At 47.7% G+C, this 20,510-nt stretch overlaps 1 protein-coding gene and 1 long non-coding RNA gene across 3 annotated transcripts in view; one reads left to right on the top strand and one right to left on the bottom strand.

Moving 5' to 3' along the window:
- The window catches only part of LOC118006621, a 32,524-nt gene extending 30,364 nt beyond the window's left edge, over positions 1–2,160 (top strand). Inside the window, exon 4 of the long non-coding RNA XR_004678139.1 lies at positions 2,060–2,160. This is a non-coding gene — a long non-coding RNA (uncharacterized LOC118006621). The remainder of the gene's footprint in view (positions 1–2,059) is intronic.
- On the bottom strand, positions 886–17,416 carry LOC118006620 (small integral membrane protein 3). Of its 2 annotated transcripts, none has more exons than XM_034999334.1 (2): positions 16,874–17,416; positions 886–2,264 (listed from the first exon to the last, which is right to left on the bottom strand). In XM_034999334.1, exon 2 carries the CDS (start codon positions 2,251–2,253, stop codon positions 2,071–2,073), a length of 183 nt encoding a protein of 60 aa, XP_034855225.1. In that variant the 5' UTR covers positions 2,254–2,264; positions 16,874–17,416; the 3' UTR covers positions 886–2,070. The 2 variants fall into 2 exon arrangements, with proteins under 2 accessions (XP_034855225.1, XP_034855223.1); XM_034999332.1 differs by lacking the exon at positions 16,874–17,416 and adding an exon at positions 16,418–16,579.
- Between the last annotated feature and the right edge of the window lie 3,094 nt (positions 17,417–20,510).

Below are 20,510 nucleotides of genomic sequence, written 5' to 3'. Positions count from 1 at the left end.
TCACATGTGTGCATCTGATTAGCAAAACCTAAATCACGTCTGAATCTCTGACTGTAGTTCAGTTAGGAAAATGTGGTGTTCACATTCATTGTAGGTTTTCACTTTCTAGCCTCTGTTACCCAGGAAGGCATATTAGGGGAAAAGAAAAGAAAAGCAAAAGTTGGGATGGATGCTGAGCAAACCAATCAGAATCTTATCACGTATATCTATCCCCCTTGACCATTCTTCCCAAACCCTCCTCCCTTACCTCTAGACTACAATCCTATATCTGGAAAGAGGTGTCCCTTCTGTCTCTGCTTCCTCTCCTCTGACTCATTCCTTAACTCACACAGTATGATCGCATCCCCCCTCATATCACTTCTTAGCACATGACCTTTTCCACCTCCTTGCTTTGTCTCCCCCCACCCCAACCCATCCCCCTTCCACTCCTATGTAGCATCTGCCAAGTTCTGCATTTAGCACCTCACTGCCTCAGTCTGTGTACTCTGCCTGGGTGGTCCTGTCCACTTGTGTGGCATATCTACCATATGCAGATAATCCCCCGAAGTGTAACTCCAGCCATAAAATTTTTCCCAAAGAACACACCCAGGTTTCCAGTTCATCCTGAGTGTCCGCCTAAAGATCACAAGCACCTCAAACTCGACATCTCTAATACAAAATTCATCACTTACTTAGAAAATTTGTTCTTCCCTCTGCATCCTCTGTGTATGTAAACTGCGCAACTACCCACTTGCCAAAGATAGAACCCCGAAGTCGACTGGATTCTTCTCTTTCCCTTTCAGTTCTTACATTCAAATGGTCTCTAAGGCCCATAAATTCAGTGGAATCCTTTTACCTGAGTTCCTGAGCTTAATAAGTGCTCTCTAAAGAAAGACCTCAGACATGTTCATTCTAGCACTTTATTGGAAATTGGTTGTATACATCAGTGAAGTCAGACCAAAGTCAAAGCATCACTTCCACATAATATTCTGATATCTGTGCTATCTTTTTACATAACTTAATACATCCCAAGATACTCCTGATTTTGGTCAAGGAGCTTGGGTGGTCCAGAAATCTCTCTCTATAAATATAGATCATAGCATCTAAAATAACCATTGTTTTTGAGTTAGTTCCAAAAGTCCGGGAACATCTCTTAAAATCTGTAGCTTAGACTGGCTGCAGTGCTTGCTGGTGGGAGGGAATGAAGGGCTTACACTTCACACCATGGAGCTAGTTACAGCGGGTGCTGGGGCGGCGGGGACAGAGCTCCTCGAGTGTGGGGCACACAAGTGGGTGGGGGTTGGAAATCCTGAAAGCTGCCCAGGCCACTCAGCCACCCTGTGTTTTCCAACATTGCTTGAGTGTCAAAGTGAGGAGACTCCAATGTAGAAAGAAGCCCATCACCCCAGGTCCCTTGGCATTGCCAAGAAATGGCACAGCCTCCTCTAGATTGTTATAGGGGTAGATGTTCTGGCACAGAGAAGGTCCTGGGAAGTCCCACCCATCTCCCTCCCCCTGCCACGCTCAATTCCCTCCAAATTCCATAACTTGAGGGAGTGGCACCACAAAGAAAATGACTTTGAGCCAAAGTGCTGCTGGCCCCTTGGAATGAGGACAGGGTGCCTTTGCTTCGTTTGACCTGGGGGGCACCGGCGAAGGCTGCTCTGCCCCCAGCATCTTCCTCGCCCCCCTGAAGGCCAGCGTCAGCGATCAGGTGCTTTGGTTCTTCGAAGCTTCTCAGCATTTAGCAATAGCACCTGTGTATCTGTGGTGGGCTTTACTGCTCACAATCACCAACAGCTTTAACCCCCACCAAGTCATTGGTTCTTGCAACCCTATGAGGTAGGAAGGGCAGGGATCATGATCCCCATTTAAAAGAGAAGGAACCTGGAACCCACAGAATTAGGTCCCTTGCCTGAACTCACACAGCTGGCTGGTGGCAAAATCCAAACAGAACCCCAGTCTCCTCTCACGCGGCAGGCTCCCGAGGCCACACTCCAAAGCCCCTCCTGCTGCTTTTCCAAGAAGGAAGAAGTGGGGGGAGGGGACACCGTCCACATCACTCCCTTGCCCCTCTTAGGAGATCTGATCTCAGACGGCTCCACTGAGGACGGGATGAGTCCGCATGCGATAGAGAATGACCGCAGTGGCCGGACACAGCAACAGGGAGGTCATGATGACAATGGTGGCCAGGATGATGAGGACAATGACCCAGATATCCAGGATGTGCTTGGGGAGCGTGGCTTCCACCGGGACCTGGCTGACGGCGTCCATGCTGCTTCACTCTGTGACAGACAGGAAAGAGGAAGTCACTATCTTGCACCCTCTCCGGGAGTCAGAAGCTTGCATCCCTTACCACTTCCGTGCTCTTCAGGTTACCTGATCGATACGAATAATGGGCTCACTTACCGAGGGCTTCCTACGGGCCAGGCCCCACGCTAGGCACTTTCTGTGTATTAACTCACTTAGCCCTCCCTTCAACCACCACCTCCATGAGGCGGTCAGCCTTTTGTATTTCTTGGACTTTATCTTCAGTTATTTCCATTTTACAGATGAGGACCCTAAAGCCTTTACAGATGTAGTTAATTTGCCCAAGGAAGTGAAGCCAGATGCGTGGGACTCCAGAGCCTGCATGTTTAACTATTAAACTATCACACTACCAGTCTGGCCCCTCATCTGTTAATTTGTCTTTGGTCCTGTGCCCCTTCTCCCATTCTCCTGGTAATAAAACCTGCTCTTTTCTGTGGAGAACCTACCTATTCTGTGTGGTTTAGTGAAGGCGCTCACCTGAGCACAAGGGTAGATATGTGCTCTAGGCTTGGCCATCACTAATCATAGCCTCAATTCAGGGCTGGGCAAGTGACCCTGGCCAAGGCAGCCCAAGTCCTCCCAGGGCATTGGTTAAGATGATTCTTTCTGCTGGGGACTGCTCAACCAAAAGGATGTGAGTCTGGAAAGGGCGGGCAGGGTGCTGTCTCACCCACGTGTGGATAGCCCATCTTTGAGACGGAAGGAGAAATGGAGGCTTCAGGACCCGAACCCCATGCAGTCTGACGCCACCGGCAATCCTGGATACCCCAGACACAGAAGCGAATCATTCCCTGCCTTTAAGCCGGAGTCAGCGTGGCTTCTCCCACTTAACACCTAAGAGTTCTGATGGATAAGAGGTAAACCGGTTGTTCCCAAACTTTTTCAATTCACAGCACCCTTAGTTTTTAGTACATTTTACAGCTCTGCGGGCCCAGAGGAATACCTAGCAGTTCCATTTATTACGGAGTTAGCTTCAAACAAGTCAGTAAGCATTTATGTCCTAACAGAGTAGTAGCTGCTTGAAAAAAAATCATACAAATTGAAAAAAGAAAATATTTTTATTTCATTCTTCACCAGTTACTTACTAATGGGACGTGGGCAGTGGGCAGACACTGCACCACTTTGCAGACTCTGGGGTCAGATCGGACAATGCCACGCCCACTGCCCACTGCACGTTCATTTGTGCGCACCACCTGCTGCATCCTGGCAGCCACCAAAAACTCAGCTTCACGAAACAGAGCATCGCCAAAGGGAATGCACTATGGTTCACGTTAAACTGTAAACTTTCTCGAGCTAGTCGTTTGCACAGTGTGGGAGGGATGTCAAAAATGTTACAGATCCTGCGGCCGCCATACACTTTTCCAATGAGTTCACTGTGGCTCCCAGGGCTCAGTGTACAACTTGGGAACGAACCACAGACCTAACCCATTCCCTGCCCAGAGGGCACAAGGCTGGAACAAACACTCTGCTGTGGTTCCTTCTAGATCTGAGATCTGAGATCTGTATTTCTGTGATTCTAGGTCCCAGACAAAATTTCCAATTCTAGTCCAATGCCCTGCTTTGTCCTAATCAATACCTTCTCCTTTCTAATGCCTTTGGCTCCATGCCCACTGCTGCCCCGCTAAGTAAGCTGCTGACGGCCATATCCAAGGCAAAGCCTCCAAGATATACACACAGGGATGTTCATTTCTGCATTGTTTGTTACAGCAACCAATGCAACAAGTGTCCATAATAGTAATATAGTGTATATCCATATATTGGTACACCATTCACTCATTTAACAAATATTTAGTGCTTGCTATTCACCAAGTATTGTTCCAAGTGTGTTACAAATATTAACGTATTTAATAGTTACTAAAAAGAATGATGATCTACAGTGAGTTCTGAACATTCTAAGTGGGGGGAAAAGTACAGTACAGAATAATGTGCATAGGATTATTCGTCTGGCTCAGATTTTGTAGAATTAAGTAGACAGATGGGGGATGATACATAAATGTAAAATCATTTATGAGCAGAATCCAAAGAGTTAAATAGTGATTACCTGGGGGCCAGACTAGGAGTGGGAGAAGCTTTTGCTTCTCATTCTTCATGTTTTCACGCTGTTTGAATTTTCTAAACATGAGCGTGTCTTACATTTAATTTTCTTAAGCCCAGTGGATTGAGGGGAAAATGGTCCAATAAAATTCAAGTATGAGCCTAGATCAAGTGGTCACCAAATGCCCTATACTGTGTCAAGTGAGAACCATCTTAGGACAGTATTAAAAAACACTAATTTCTGGGTCCCATTATAGACTTACTGAATTAGACTCAAGAAGGGACAGGAGGAGGCCGTTTTTCCCAATACGCAGCCAGCTTTGGGAACCCCCGGACCCACGGATCTCTAAGGCTGCTACGACTCTCTCCAGCACTGTGATTTGGCAACTGATTCCCAGGTGCTCTGCAGCCAGTGTGGTCAGACCTAGGCAAGGCCCAGGATGAAGGAGAAGCCTCTGGCAAGGCTCCCGAGGAGACCAGGACTTTCAGGCTAGGGCTTGCCGAAGAGGGAGAGGCCGAGGAGGCTGGCCCTGCCTCAGCCCTGGAAATGTGATCACTTACTCCAAGTCCAAGGCTCAGAAGCATGAGTCACAGGAGCCTTGCACTGTTAAGGAAGGACAGAGGAGGCAGAAATCATTATTTGTGGTCTCCTGATTACATCAACAGCTAGCTTGCCCTGGGCCAAAAGAACCCCACGAAAGCCCTTTCTGGTAAATCCATGAACATCAAAGAGTTTCCGAGACTCCAAATGCCAGGAATAATTTCCCTGGCTGACTTTTATATGGAAAACCTGTCATTTACAGGAACTCAGGCTTCAGGGCTCATTCACCATCACGAATCACAGAAGCTACACCAGCCTTATTTCACAGATGGCGGAACGGAGGTCCGGAGGTCTTTCCCCACCTTCAACCCCACCTTCTTCCAGAATAATCATTCAAAGACATAAATCCAATCAAGTCGCTGCCTAAACAACACAAAACAGAATAGAACAAGTAGATGAATAAATGAAACTTCTTCTGTGTACTGCAATGCACTCTAGATTGTACTCTTTTGCACATGGCGTTACTTAAAACCCTGATCACAAAAACAGATAAACACAGAGCTGCTCTAGAATGCCAGGGAGGAGGCAAAGGAGGGGTCTGGGGGTCCCAGCCAGCGAGGCTGGATAAATATCCTTAGAGGCCCTAAGCACTAGAGATTAGGATGCTCACCCCCTTCCCACATACAATTCAAACTAAAAGCAATACTAAACCGTAACACATAAAACTAATTTTCCCAGGTGTTATTTTGGTGTCCCTGCTTAGCACAGCCTGTTCACTTGGTACAGTACAGCTGTTCAGCTTCCCCTGAACCCCCTGGACTCCTCAAAACACAGTCTGAAAACCACAGGTTATGATGTTCTCCAAGGGCCCTCTCAGCGCCACTACTGTTCCAGAGGGCTCTAAGGCTGGCCATGAACGTGACCAGGTGTCCGAACACACAGGGAGCTCTCGCTCCTTGTTTCAACCTTCTCAGTCTTCAAACGTGTCCCCTCCGACGGGCTGTTCCTTCCCCTGGAACACCTCTCCCCACCGTGAAAGAAAAGTTGTGTCCCCAAAATAAGAACTACGTAGAGCATATGTTCAGCATCTTCAATGGCACGCTGGAAAGTTTTCCTTGAGAAAAAGCAGGACTCGGGCTTCTGCCAGCTGACTTGTGTTTGACCTCTATCTGGCATCCGGGTGCATGGCTTCTTGCGAGTACATAAAACCCTGTTTCTTGGCACATCTAATTAATCACCACAGATCAAGCTGCTTGTCATTTGCTTTGCAGATACACTACTTGTTATTTCTGATTAATGGGTCATGTCAGACTGTGGCCCAAACCATTCATATCACAGATTTAACCTTATCACAGATAAAAATGGGATTTTTTTATGACCATGGGAGGTGAAACAGCAGTCAGGCCTAAACTCCTGTCAATTTAAACTGGCATACTTTATCTCCTGATGACCTCACTAAATGAATAAATAAACGCCGACATATGTTCTATATAAGTTTGTCTAAGAAGCTGCGTTAACACCAGTCTGAGCTGACAAGCAAAAAAGCCACGGTATCACCAGCCACTGACGCCGTGGGCCCTACACCACCTGCCCTGCGAGAGGCCAGTTTTCATAAGCAACTGAAAACCTTTTTGGGGAAAAAAAAAAAAAATCATTGTTCCAACCAATTCTATCATATGGCCAATTTTCTAGCGCCAACAAAAAAATATATAAATTTCAGAAATTAAAATTTCCCGCAAGTCAGTAGTTTTAGAATAATTGAATCCAAGGTGACTAATCCGTGCTATCTATCCGCCTTTCAATCATGAGAATCACTCCCTAGCAAGCAGCTCTCACCCTCTGACAAAGTAATATTGGTTCTGGCTGAGCACCATCAGGACAAGTAACTCTGTCCAGGATATTCGTTCATTCATTCATTCATTCATTCATTCATTCATTCAGTACTTGCTATATACAAGATACTCCCTTAGGAATTACTGTTATTTACTCAGAAGATATAACTCACTTCCAAGAAGCACAGAGAAGTTAAGTACCCCTCCTCTTATTTCCTCAAAAACAGGATCACACAAGCCAGCATTTAACAAATACCAAGTGCAAAGTACTGTGCGAGGCCTCGTCCCACACATTAACTTACTTAACCTTCACAATAATCCTGGGTTGGATATATTATTTTACAGATGTGGAAATGAAAGCCAAGGGAGGTTAACTGGCTGGTGATTATAAAGCGAAGTAACTGACATTCAAACTCAGGTCTCCTGACCCTATGTTCATCTCCAAAGCCTCCACACAGACCCAGGAGTAAGATCATGGAATATGCCAGATCCAAAGTCCAGGTCAGACTCATTGCTTTCGGCCAAAGGCACTCTGGATTTAGAGAATTAAGAAAAGATATGCAGTCTATAACTAGAGATACCAAAAGATAAAATGATTTTTAATTTTTCTGAACCTAATTTCAGAATTATAAGGAGAAACAGATGAAGCCACAGTTACAGTGGGGGAGTTCAACACAATTCTCTTAAATACTGATAGAACAAAAAGTGTTTTAAAATCAGCTAAGAACATAGAAGATTTTTTAAATTAATAGTTTTCTATAATGTATGATTTCAAATAGAAAGGAGCAAAACTAATTATAAAAAGTTAACATTTAAATTATTTCCTCTGGGAATAATTTTTATATATTTATATATATATTAAATTTAATATTTAAAATATAATGAGAATATATATTATGCTATATTTTATATATATATAAAATTCTCAATTATGTAGTAATATATATTCATTTAATGGTATTGGAAAAAAATAACTTTGAGGATAATTACATGAGAATAAAGGGAAGCACAATATACAACATTTAAAAAACAAGTTCAAAACAGAATAGTTTTAGTGTAAGAACAAATAGTTTTTAGAACTGATTTCAAATGTTAAGTCATTTGACCTAACTCACAAAACAGAAAGTTGCCTCTAGTATGCTCCCGTCAGAACTGTAAAGAGGATATTTCTATAAAGCAATTGTGGTAAGTAGAACTCTAAGATGACCCCCATAATCTCTGTTCCCTGGTGCTACCCCTGGGATTAGGTTAGGTCACATAACAAATGTGAAGGGATTTTGCAGATGTAGTTAAGGTTCCAGATCCCCTGACTTTAAAGTAAACAAAAAGAGCATCCTGGGTGGGCCTGACCTAATCAGGTGAAAGTTCTTTAAAAGAGGGCTAAAGCTTTCCCTGAGGTCAAAGACACGGCTCTGCTGGCCTTGAGTTGCAAGAAACAAATCTGCCAACAACCTAAATGAGCTTGCAGGCAGAGTCTTTCCTATTTGATCCTCCAGATGCAAATGCAACTTGGCTGATACCTTGACTGAAGTTTTGTAAGGACCCAACGAGATTGTGTTTGAACCCAGGGAAACTGTGAGATCAGTGAATGTATTTTTAAGCCACCAAATCTGTGCTAATTTGTTATGGCAGCAACAGAAAACTAAATCAGCAATACTATTTCGTCCTGGGTTTGTTCTGTGGAGAAGAAATCCCTACAAAGTAATGGCATTCTAGACATCTACATAGAATTTAGACACTATCTAGCTTAAGCCACACAGCCTCCTTCCCATTTTACAGGTGAAGGAAATGACTTGCCCAAGGTCACACAGCAGGTTAAGGGCAGGACTGAGGGGAGAACTCGGGCCTCCTGATCTGTGCGCTCTTTTCAAATGCCATTGCTCTCCTGTTTGAGATGGGAGCCGGGAGAAAGTAAGGAGTCCGGCTGGAGAAGGCAGCGGGAGGGACAGGCTTCTTGATTCTACCTCTTTACTGTGTAAAAGCCATAGGGGCCTTGAGGCCCAGAGCCCGAGGCCACATCACAGTAGGTGGGACAGGTGAGGTGGTTTTCCAGGGCCACACACACACCCCTCAACCAAAAATGAGTCCTGTCAGAATCACTGGAGAATGCAGTTCCATCCCTTTGGCTCAAGGCCCGAATGCAAATGAATCTAGAGAAGAAGGTAGTGGTGAAGACTGTAACTTAGCATCCCTCACCATGAGACCGACAGGGAAGAGGAAGAGACACTGGCATCTGACTGGTCATGGGGGACCCCACACGGTGGGGCAAAGTGCCATGCGTCTGGGATGAAGGACTGGACCCCGTGCCTGGCTTCCGGCTCTGCCGAGGCCCGGCCTTCAGCCAGCACAGCGCCTTCTCCTCACAGAACGCGCCCCCTCTCTACTCAGTGGCAGGGGCACTGAATACATGTTTCTTAACTCAACCGCTCCCCCCCGGCCCCCCCCACCCCCCACCCCCGGAGCTCCTGGATGCTGGTTGGGCGAGGGGAGTACATGGGAACGGAGGGAATACTTGGAAACAGCGGGGAAGTCTCCCCTCTACACTCCCCTCTACAGCGGTAAGAGCGAGCCCCAGCTCAGAGGCCAGCTGGCTTGGGTTTCAATGTGGCTCCACCACTTTCTAGCTGACCTATCTTGGGTAAGTTATCGAACTTCCTAATGCTTCCATTTATTCAGCTGAAAACAAAAACAAAAATGGGCAAATAATAGCATCTGCCCTGTAGGGTGAGTAGAATTCCATGAGAGGATCACACATAGTACTGGGCAGTATTCTGACACACGATGGGCACCCCACAAACGTCCATTCCATGATCAGTAATTCCTGGCTGCAGGGATCACGCACCTGAGCAAATAGCCTCCCCTCCCCGCCCCGACAACCCAGTTAGAATTTGTTAGTATCCCTGACTTGGCACATGTCTTCACTTTATCAACAAAGATGATAGAGGCTTAATCCAAATTAATGAATTTTTTTTTAATCAACCAATGACATGGTTGATTAACCTGACGGATTCCTCCAGGCTGAGGATGAAACACGGATGGCGCTGTGATTCCCACTGGGCATTGAGGAGTGGGGGTAGAGATGGAGATGTTTGCCCCTAAGAAGCTCACCCTCTTCTGCAGGAAAAAGACATCACGTAGAACTGCTAGTTGCAATACAAGGCAGGGCACTCCTACACTGAAGGTGCAAACCACATGCTCTTGGAGAAGAGGAAGTGGAAAGAGAAAGAGAAAGAGTGCCGGTAAGACAATCTTGATCTGAATCCTGCTTTCCATCCTTATCAACAGTGTGACTTGGGGCAAGTTACTTAAAATCTCTAAACCTCAGTCTTCTCATCTTTACAATAAGGACACTAAGAGCATTATATTGCACCCTACTTTTGTGAGGATAAAGCGAGACAATAGGTACATAGTCCTGAAACATAACAGATGCTCAAAACAATATTCGTCTTCATTCCTTTGTTCTTGTCTAAGTAAAACACAACACTTTAAAAAGACGGGGGACTTTGATGTAGGCTTTGAAGAGAAGTAGGTGTTCAAAAGGAAAAAAATAAAGGGAGAGGCAGGATGAGTAGAACAGATACATCAACAAAGCCCAGAGCTGGTAAGATATAGCGCCTGCCGGGGCATCTGTAGTCCTTGCGGCTCTGGCAAGAGGCTTACCCTTTCTAAGCTTCCGTTTCATCTGTCAAATGGAAACAGGACTACTTCATTGGGATGCCGTGGGATCTGAATGAGCTAATGTACACACTTACTTTGGACCATGCCTGGTGCACAGTAAGGACTTCATCCATGTTAAACTGAGCTGGCGGACACAGCCCAGCTCCTAAATTCAGAGCGTTCAGAGCCCCACCACTATTTGGGGCGCCATGACCGCTCCGAGGCTGATCTAGGAAAGCGCAGGGATAGTTTCATCCACACGGAGAGCCTTTGAGAGTCTGTCCTGGCTTTGATCTTCCACAGGAAAAGCACACCCTGCACTTCTGAGCGGCAGCTAGCAGTTGACTTTTGAGGGATTGCCCGTGGTTATCCAACCGGTTTTACCACCAAGGAGCTCACTGAGGAAGAAGGCAATAAAAGAAATGACTTCCTGCTGGCTGGCAAGCTTAATTATCCCCATGTGGGAGAGAAAGCAGACCGAGGCAGGTGGCTTCCTGCAGGTGTGGCCTGGCACGGAGGCCGGAGAGGGGGCAGTGAGCCCAGCTCTGAGTCACCGGCGCAGGGGCCATCTCTTCGGGCATTCTGCCAAATGGGGAGAATGAGGCTGATTGTTCCCACCCAGGGAGCAGACTCAGGGGCTTACCAGCATCACTCCGCTGATAGGACCCCTTCCGAAGGCTCTACCCTCAGAAGGAGCTGGTGCAATCACCCGAGAAGAATGGAGCATCGAGGCCAGACAGAGAAAGCAAGTCAAGTTCCGAGAAGAGGCCCCACTGGCCCCTTACTAGCCTGGGGTAACTAATGTCCTGATCAGACTTTTGTGCTTGCTGTTCCCTCTTCTTAGAATGCTCTTCCCCGCAGATCTTGCTTTTCAACAACCACTGTCTCAGTGTCCAGGACCTCAACTTAAATGTCACCTCTTTGGAAAAGCCTTTTTCTAGAATCACCTTGTTAAATCACTACCCTCGTCCAGCCGCCATTCTCTATCTCAGACCTTGTTTTAATGTCTTCAGACACTTTTCACAACTTAAAATTAGCTTGTTTGTTTGCGTGTGTATGTGGTTTTTTTGGCCACCTTTGCCCACTCAAATGCAAGCACAAGGAGAGCAGAAGGCTTGCCTCCCGTTCCCAGCCGTACCCTCGGCACAGCTCTCGGGCCCTGGCACACAGGACGGGCCCAATAAACCCAAGATGGGTGAGGGAATGAACACAGACAGATGGGAGGACTTCAGATCTGAGCTGAGTTGGAACTTAGCTGTCCGGAAAGGATCCTCGCCCCATGATCTTAAAAGTCAGAATCCCATCTCTAAAACAAAATGCATCCTCTGACTCGATCATTTTCTGGGCTCTCTATACACTCAGGAAGGATTATGAGGGCCTCCTCCTTTCCCAGACTAGCCTGTACATACCAGGCAGAGAGAGGGGCACTGACCTTTCAGAATAACCTTCTCTAGGATTCCCTGGGCTCCAGAGCTGGGCACTGAGGTGAGCATAGGGGTGGGGGAGTTGCTGTCCCCAGCAGGAACATTTCCTTCTCTGTTCTCAGAACGGAGAGCCGATAAAAAAGGAAGGGATTTCCCAGGCCTACTGCGGGTGAGACCATCCACACCTCACATTCACCCTCAGAGACAGTTCTCTTCCCCTTCTGTAACAGCTTCAAGCATTTACCAAGCCAAGCCATCTCACTAGGGACCCCTGTTCCAAAGACGGGGGCCAGAGGAAGGGACGGGCAGGACTTACAACGATCAAAAATGTGAAATGAATCAAATCAGAGGACTTTGTCCAATCACCCGAGGTCCCCGAGGAGGGCTCTGTTCTCATTTTACCCCAGTTGGCTTCCGTCTCCATCAAAATTCTTAACAGTCTAAAGACGTGTTCCCTGCCTGAGTTTCTGTCTGCTATTCTGTGGCTGGAAAAATGGAAAAACACCAGGATATTTCAAAGAGATCAGAAAACAGCCAGAACTATTCAAGACTGCACGTACCCATCAGACCAGCCAATCACAGAGTCTTAGAAACCAACAGGGAGCCAGCAGAGAAGCCCTGGCCAAATCCACAGCATCCTGCTTAAGCCTCTACCATCCATCACGGTTATTTGCCAGTGACTAAGAGCCTGCTGTGTGCTGGGCCCACAAAGGAGATTCTCCATGGTGGTGGGATGGTGGGGTGGGGGGACGGTTAGTGATAGAGCTGCAAGGGCACCAGAGTGGTGTGAATCCCCTGCCAAGCTATGTGATCGGGAACAAGTCAATCTCCAAAAATGCATACAGCAGGCAGAACAGCAGACCCTCAAAGATGTCCATGGTCCTGGTCTCCGGAACCGTGACTATGAAAAAAGAAGCATGACTCAGAGGGCAGAGTCATGAAAACAGAGGCGAAGAGTCAGCAGATGTGATTTAAAGACTTTGAGATCAGATTATCTTGGACGACCAAGTGGGTCCAGTCTAATCACATGAGTCCTTAAAAGTGAAGAGGAAGGCAGGAGGGTCAGAGAAATATGGCATGAGAAGCACCTGACTCACCATTGCTTGCTTTGAAGATGCAGGAAGCCGGCTACGAGCCAAGGGCTGCAGAGGCCTGCAGAAGCAGGGAATGGCCCCCAGCTGACAGCCAGAGAGGAAACGGTGACCTTGGTCCTATAGCCATAGGAACTGAATTCTGCCAACAACTCAAATGAGCAGGGAACAAATCCTCCCCTAAAGACTCCAGAAAGAAACTCAGCTTACTGATGCCTTTTCTTCTAGAAAGACCCATACCAGACTTCTGACCGTAGAACGGTAATACGGTAAATTTGATTTTTTTGAAGCACGAAATTGGTGGTAATTTGTTACAGCATTAGCAAATGACCACACTGTGTGATCCTGAGTAAGTCCCTCCTTCAAACTGGGCCTCCTCCTCCTGTCAGTCCATTGGAAAGGGTGGTCAAGGTGATCTCCAAGTCTCACTCTGCTCCCCTGACACCCTACCTCCCCTAGAGCCCTGCCCCAGGTCCAGGATGGTCTTGGGTTGAAGGCCATTAAAGAAAAAAACAGAAAGGAGCAAGGGGTGGAGAAGATGAATCTTTAAAAAGCCCCAAGGTGTTTCTTAAAATGCTACCCAGGATGCTCAAAAAAAAAAAAAAAAAAAAAAGTCTCCCGTTTTGCCATTTGTTACTTCCTAGACCATCCCCCAGAGGAATGAAGTGGAAAATCTGGGAGAGCAAGAAAAAAAGCTTCCCGATCAATTGGTAGACGCTGTCCAGAGCACTGAGTTAAGGATTCCCTAGCCTTGCAGAGATTGCAAGGTGCAAAGTCCTGATTATCAGGGATTAGGACTGGTGACATGTAGGCCACAAATAGGTCACCAGTACTTGAAACTGATTTGGGGAGTTTAGTTTTCTGTTTTCCTTCTCCCTCCTCCATTTCATTCTCTCCGATCCTATGTAGTTGGTCACCAGCAATTCGCATGTCCAATCAGCCAGAGTCCAAATCAATAAAATAAGGAAACTAGAGCTACGCACCACGAAGCAATGTAAAGTACACAGTAGAGTTGTTGAATCTGGTTTGCTGTTGTCCACCATGCTAGCCAGGGATAGTTCTGGCCTGTTCCCCTTCCTGGCTACCTCTGAGCTTTTCTCTTGGGTGTACACCGTTCTGTTTCCCTAGTGAGGCAGAAAGATACTAGGGTCCCTAGTGATTTACTAGTCCAGTGGCTGTCAAATTCTTACTTACTGTGCCCTAGGTGACCCTGCAAGTAACTGACAGAAATAAGATCTAATGACCCAGATCCCCATAATTCCAGTGCGGTTCAGAGCTCAGGCCCTGAAACCAAACTGCCTGGATGCAAACTGCAGCTCCCTGTGATCACGGGTGAGTTCCCCACTCTCTTTGGACCTCAGTCTCCTCAACTATAAAATGGACAAAATGGTGGTCCCTACCTCATAGGACTGTGGTAAGGACTAAATAAATTAACACTTGTAAAATGCTTAGAATAATGCCTGGCTCATAGTCAGCACTCAGTAAATGTCAAGTATGGTTTGTTTTGTTTTGTTTTGTTTTTTGGTAGGCTCAACATGGGGCTTGAACTCATGACCCTGATATCAAGGCCCGAGCTGAGATCAAGAGTCGGAGGCTGAGCCGACTGAGCCACCCCGGCGCCCCTCAAGTATGATCATTATTACATCATTTGGCTTGTCTGGCCCACCGGGGCAGGTGCCTACAGGCTGTGGTAATACCAGCATTTACTCCCATAAACTGTGAGTGTGAGCACACGTGTCTACCTTTGATTCCAACTGCAGCAGTGAGGCCAATCAAGATAAAGATTCTCTTTCCTTGGCGACATTTCCTTTATTTGTAGATTTTAAACCACAGTGAAAAAACAGAAGCACTTTTTTTTTTAAAACAAGGATCAGCATACAGCTAGGGAAGCACCTGAAACTGAGACTGCCACTTACTCCGTTGGCCTGTCACACCTGGGCCCCCTATGTGACCCAACCACATGAGGCCCCCAAGGTCTCTAATTTGGTGTATGTCTCAAACACCTCACCCCGGCTCTGTGATTCTTAGGCTATGCCAGAGACCATGCCAGAGACCGGGAATCCCCAGACCTGTCATGCAGGGGAGCCCACGGTTCTGACGCCCTGAGAGGTCACTGTTTAGAACATCTCCAGATGGAGCATGACTTGTGACCTCCAGGGCATGACTCATAACCCCAGGAGGGCTGGAAATGGGAGGTCCCTGGTGCAGTGGAGAAGTGCTTCTCCTCAGCTGTTCCAGTCCTTGCTGCAGAAGTACAGATGTCCTGAGGCTCGGCTGGGCTCACAGGACTGCTGGCTGCCCTACAGAACCCAAAGGGCACATCCCGCTCAACCGGAGGTGCCCGTCTGTTCCATCCCCACTTCACTTTAGGGATGTGGAGCGCGAAGTCAAGATGGGGAAAATGCCTCATCAAGGTAACTCTGAGTGTCTCCTGACTTCCAGAGAATTGTCCTTCCCGCCCCCACCCCTACCCCAACCCCCATTCAGGCATTTGCAAGCTTTCCTATTTCCCCACCGCAGTGGTACCACAGGTACTCAAGGAATCTTTGAGCCTTCAATGTCTGAGCAGCTTTCACTACCGGGGCCTAGAGCTCTGAGGAATCTATAGAGGAAGGGGAGACTCCTGAGCGCACCCCCGCCCCCACCCCGTGCCAACAGGCCCAAGGCCAGTCAGGAAGAAAGGGTGGAGCTGTAGGAACAGGAGTCCAGCCTGGCCACTCAAAATAACAACCTCCCACAGGTGTGCAGGTTTTTACGGCTTACACCTCCCCTTCTTCCACGCGTGAACAGTACTGAGCACCTACTTGCCAGGCCCTGGGCCAAGGGCTGAGGAGGCCTCGGAGATGAGGCTTGGAGACAGTCTCTACCCTCAAGGAATTTGTGGAGGGGTAGGGAGAGCAGGGGTGCAACGACTGGAACAACCAAGTCCGAAGTAAAGAGGTGGGAGGAGGAGGAGGGGGCGGAGGAGGAGGGGGCGGGGAGGGGGAGGAGGGGGCGGGGAGGGAGAGGAGGGGGCGGGGAGGGAGAGGAGGGGGCGGGGGAGGGGGGAGGAGGAGGGAGGGGGAGGAAGAGTGGGGAGGGGAGAGGGGGAGGAGGAGTGGGGAGAGCACTTGGAAGGAAGGCTTCTCTCCACGATACTCTGCACACCCGCTCTCTCATTTGATTTCTGTACGCCAAGGATACTTTCTCCCTTTCACAGATGGAGAAACAGGGCCGGGAGACAGGATGGGGAAACTGCTGGTGCCGGACCAAGGGACCCCACACCCTACTCCCAACTCTTGGCGCCTCCCACGCGGGGCTTTGGGAGAAGCCGCCGGCCGCGGGGCTGGGCTCACCCACCCGAGCTGCGGCTCCCACGAGGCCCCAGATCGGCCGAGGAGGTGGCTGCAACTTCGGGGCTGAGAGAAGCAGAAAAGGGGAACGCAGAAGTGATGACGGAGGAGGAAAGAGGCAGAAGAGGGGGAAGGAGAGGGGGACAGCTGGGAGGACGCTGGGCTAGGGACGCGGGAGAACGGAGCCCCACGCGCGACACCCGACGGCCCCACTCACCCGGGGATCCTCGGAGCGGCTTCGCAGGAAAGCCCGCGGCCCCCGCCGCAGCCGGATCGCGCGGAGTCTGCGGGAGGCTCGGGCCAAGGGACGGCTCGAGCGCTTCCGCCGGCTCGCGGGGGGCGGCCCGGCCCCGGGGTCGCGGCGCGCCACGTGCCGTGCCCTCGGAGCCCGCGGCGGCGGGAGCGGGCGGGAGCGCGCGGGAGCGGCCGGGACGCGCGGCTCGGCCCCGGGGAGGCGCTCGGCGGCGCTGGAATGCGCGGCCGCCAGGGACCGCCCCCGGAAAACCCGGGCCCCCGGCCGCCGCCGCCGCCGCCGCCCCGCCTCCGTCGCCCCCGCGGCCGCCCCAGCCCGGGGGAGAAACCCGGGGGCCCGGGCTTCCCCGCCGACCCCCGGGCCGCGCTCGCGTGCCGGGCCGCCCCGATGCTTCGGCCGTCGGGCCCCCGCTCTCCTTACCGTGCCCCGGGAGGCTCGGGCTGACCGAAAACGCGTCCTCCCAATTCCTTTCCGGCCGAAGTCTGGCCGATGGGTTTGGGCGGAGGGGCCGAGACTCTGAGCGCCTGCTTTGCAGTGCACTGAGCGTATGACCCTTGACAGGCGGCTTCGAGAAAGGGAGGCTAGTAACACCTGTGTCCCAGCCCTGCTGTGAGGACGGACTTAGACGCCAGTGTGAAGCTGGTTGGTTGTCTGCCGTGACACGCCTCTGAGCATCCTGTTCATTCTTGGGACAACAGTGAAATGGCCCGATCCAGGGTGCTCATGAGCCCAGGAGAGCTGGCTGCTGAGAGGACTCCGCGCCCTGCCAGTTCCCGGCCCGGCTCCCACGCAGGACAATGCAGCTGTGCGATCCCCTGCCGCCTCTGGGATGCACCAGGGACAGGGACCCACGGTTTTTAATTCAGCTGTCGAGCGCTCTTCAGTCTTGCTCTAAAACACAGGCGCTCAGGCCTTGACCATCAGTGTGACCTTGGGGAGTCTTGGAGCCCAGATGTGTATCAGTTTCTTCCTTTGCCCAATAGATGTAGTAAGAACTATACTGCCTTCCCAGGCCTAAATCCGGTGTAGTGTGGGGGCTGAACTTACCCCCTACTGTCTTCTCTGAATCGGGGATGAGGTCAGCAGAAATGACGTCTAAATCATCACTACCAGATGCCAGTTTTTTAGAGGGGAAACAATGAGGATGAAGGGGATTGACATGAGAAATGATTTGACAAAAATTCTAGGAAATGTCACCCAACAACATGTTTTAATCAAAAGAGACGTGTGGAATCTTAAAAACAAACAAGTACCACACAGTTCTGAACAGTTTAATAGAAAACTCTCAGTAGAAAAAAACAAACAAAAAAGCTCAATGAGGACAATCTCAATTTAATACAAAGTGTTCCCTGGTTAGTGGAAGAAGTAGGGGAGTACTCTGGATGGACACCTGGTAACTCCCTGTGCCCTGTGTGAATGCTGGCTTCCATCTGGGAGAAAGCAGAGCCCCAGGGCCGGCGGCAGCACTAGCGAAACTCAATCTGCCTTTCCCAGTTCACAGTCTATCGGTGTCTCTTTAATAATGATTTGCCCTGGCACCCAAAAAGCGAGCCAAAAGAGAAAATTGAATAATAACCTATGGGAAACATACTACATTAGCTCTGTCTCAGCTGGGTTGATTTTGCTAAGAGGGCTTTGGAAGAGAGGAATAATGGATGCTGTGTTGGGGTAGGAGGAGGGGGAATAAAATAGCCAATTTCAGTACCAAGCTTTGTTACAGCAAAACCCAGGGAACAACTTACATTTCACTTCCTTGGTGCTCAATTACAAGTACTCCAAAGGGAAAACCATCAAGAATTAAAAAAAAAAAAAAGTAATACAGGACATCCCCCTGATAGCGTGGGGGGGGGGGGAATTTGAATAAAAGAAGTTGTAGCCTAACAGCATTCTACCAAAATACTGCCTACAGGGCCCCCCCACTAGGATAGAATTCATCTCAGAAACCCTCTCACTGAATCACACGTATGCAAGAATTTTCTTCTTTCATATATTTTTCACTTGCACAAGTACATTTATTTAGTTTGGGAAAGTAATGTGGTATATTGGATTGGTAGTCAGGAAGCCAAAATTCTGAGTCTATCTAAGTAGCTAAATGATCATTAATGCCTCAGTTCCTCACTTGCAAAATAGTAAAATGAAACCTATTCCTTCTGATACAATTATTGTGTGTAAAGATGTCATTCACGTATTTCTTTATTCAGAATTATTCACTGAAAGTCTCATACATGTTCTAGGTACCAAGGAAGACAAATTCTCTTTCTTTATTGTTTGACATCTAGTGGGGGAAATGTTCACCATAAATAAGCAAACAAAAAAGCAAAGTGATATCAATTTGCGAAACCGTGAGGAATATAAAATGAGATGATGTAATAGAGTGATAGAGCACATTTTATGTTTGATCATGGGGATTGTAGTTAATCTGAATTTCCTGAATTGTTTGTATTATCAATGATTATATTACTCTTTAGTATATCAACTTAAATGTAATTTCTAAGGTCTTTCATTACACTCTAAAAATTTAGACTGATATTAAATTATTGCCTGGATAATTTGTAAGGAAGGTAGAACACAAAAACATTGATCACCAAGCATGGTATGCATGCACACACACACATGGCACTCCTTTGCCTCCTACTTTTATATGTTTGAGAGTGGATAGACCCTTGGGGTATATTAATGTATATGTTCAATTTTGCCACTTTAAGAAATGCAAATGGGATGTGTGTGGCCATAACAGGTTTTACAGTGCTTGCTTGGCTGGTCTGCTAAATGTTTGTATCTTTCAAATCATGCTCAGTTACTTGCCTACAGTTACTTGAGGAAATAGAAGGTAGTTACATTGCTTAAAAGATGTAATTTATGTGCTAAGAGAGTAGATCTTAATGTTCTCCCCACAAAAAAGGAAGAGGTAACCATGGGATGGGATGGAGGTGGTAGCTAATACCATGGTAATAATCATTTTGCAATTTATAAATGTATCATATTAACATGTTGTATACCTTAGACTCATACAATATTAAGGGTCAATAATATGTCGATAAAGCAGGAAAAAAGAGAAATGGGTAGGATCCCATTTTATTCAATATGATGAAGACTAAAAAAATCTTTTTTAAAATACACAAAATAAGATATGAACAAATGTATGAACATTCCATTCTTCATAAAGAAAAATCTAGTCTGTAACAATGCCAGTTCTCTTCAAATAAATGTATAAATCTAAAAAACATTGTAACTTTTATGGGCCATTGAGACTATCTTAAGAATTGAAGGAGTAAAGAAATATAAGCATAGAATAAGATTATGAGTGCAAATTTGTTATCAAGGGAAAAAGAGCCATTTCATCTTGAAGTAAAAAACTGTGCCGGGGGTGGGTGGATCAGTCGTTAAGCGTCTGCCTTTAACTCAGGTCATGATCCCAGGGTCCTGGGATAGAGCCCCGCATCAGGCTCCCTGCTCAGTGGGAAGCCGGCTTCTCCCTCTCCCACTCCCCCTGCTTGTGTTCCTGCTCTCACTGTCTCTCTCTCTCTATCAAATAAATAAATAAAATCTTTAAAAAAAAAAAACAACAACTGTGCCAGAATGTGAAAGATTAGCAAGAGACAAATTTGAGTGGGTAAGTTGTAGAAGTTTGATGACAAGAAAACTTTGTTTCGTTGGTTTGTAATGCCTGCAAATAATGAGTCTAGAAGGAAACAATGAAATATGTTAAAATTTTGACAAAATTGGCTCTGTTTTTTTTCTTTTTTGAAGATTTTATGTATTTATTTGACAGAGAGAGACACAGCGAGAGAGGAAACACAGCAGGGGAAGCGGGAGAGGGAGAAGCAGGCTTCCCACGGAGCAAGGAGCCCGATGTGGGGCTCGATGTGGGGCTCGATCCCAGGACCCTGGGATCATGACCTGAGCCGAAGGTAGACGCTTAAGGACTGAGCCACCCAGGCACCCCAAAATTCGCTCTGTTTTAATGAGCTTACTCATAAGACTTTTTAAAAAGGCCTTTCTGGGGGCGCCTGGGTGGCTCAGTCGTTAAGCGTCTGCCTTCGGCTCAGGTCATGAT

This window comes from Mirounga leonina, unplaced genomic scaffold, assembly GCF_011800145.1.
Source record: "Mirounga leonina isolate KUSES-001 unplaced genomic scaffold, KU_Mleo_1.0 Mir_98, whole genome shotgun sequence".
NCBI classification, from domain to species: domain Eukaryota; kingdom Metazoa; phylum Chordata; class Mammalia; order Carnivora; family Phocidae; genus Mirounga; species Mirounga leonina.
This window is presented reverse-complemented; position numbering and strand designations above follow the sequence as displayed.

Coding starts and splice junctions, on each gene's coding strand:
- LOC118006620 (XM_034999334.1), bottom strand. CDS start 2,253: ATGGACGCCGTCAGCCAGGTCCCGGTGGAAGCCACGCTCCCCAAGCAC.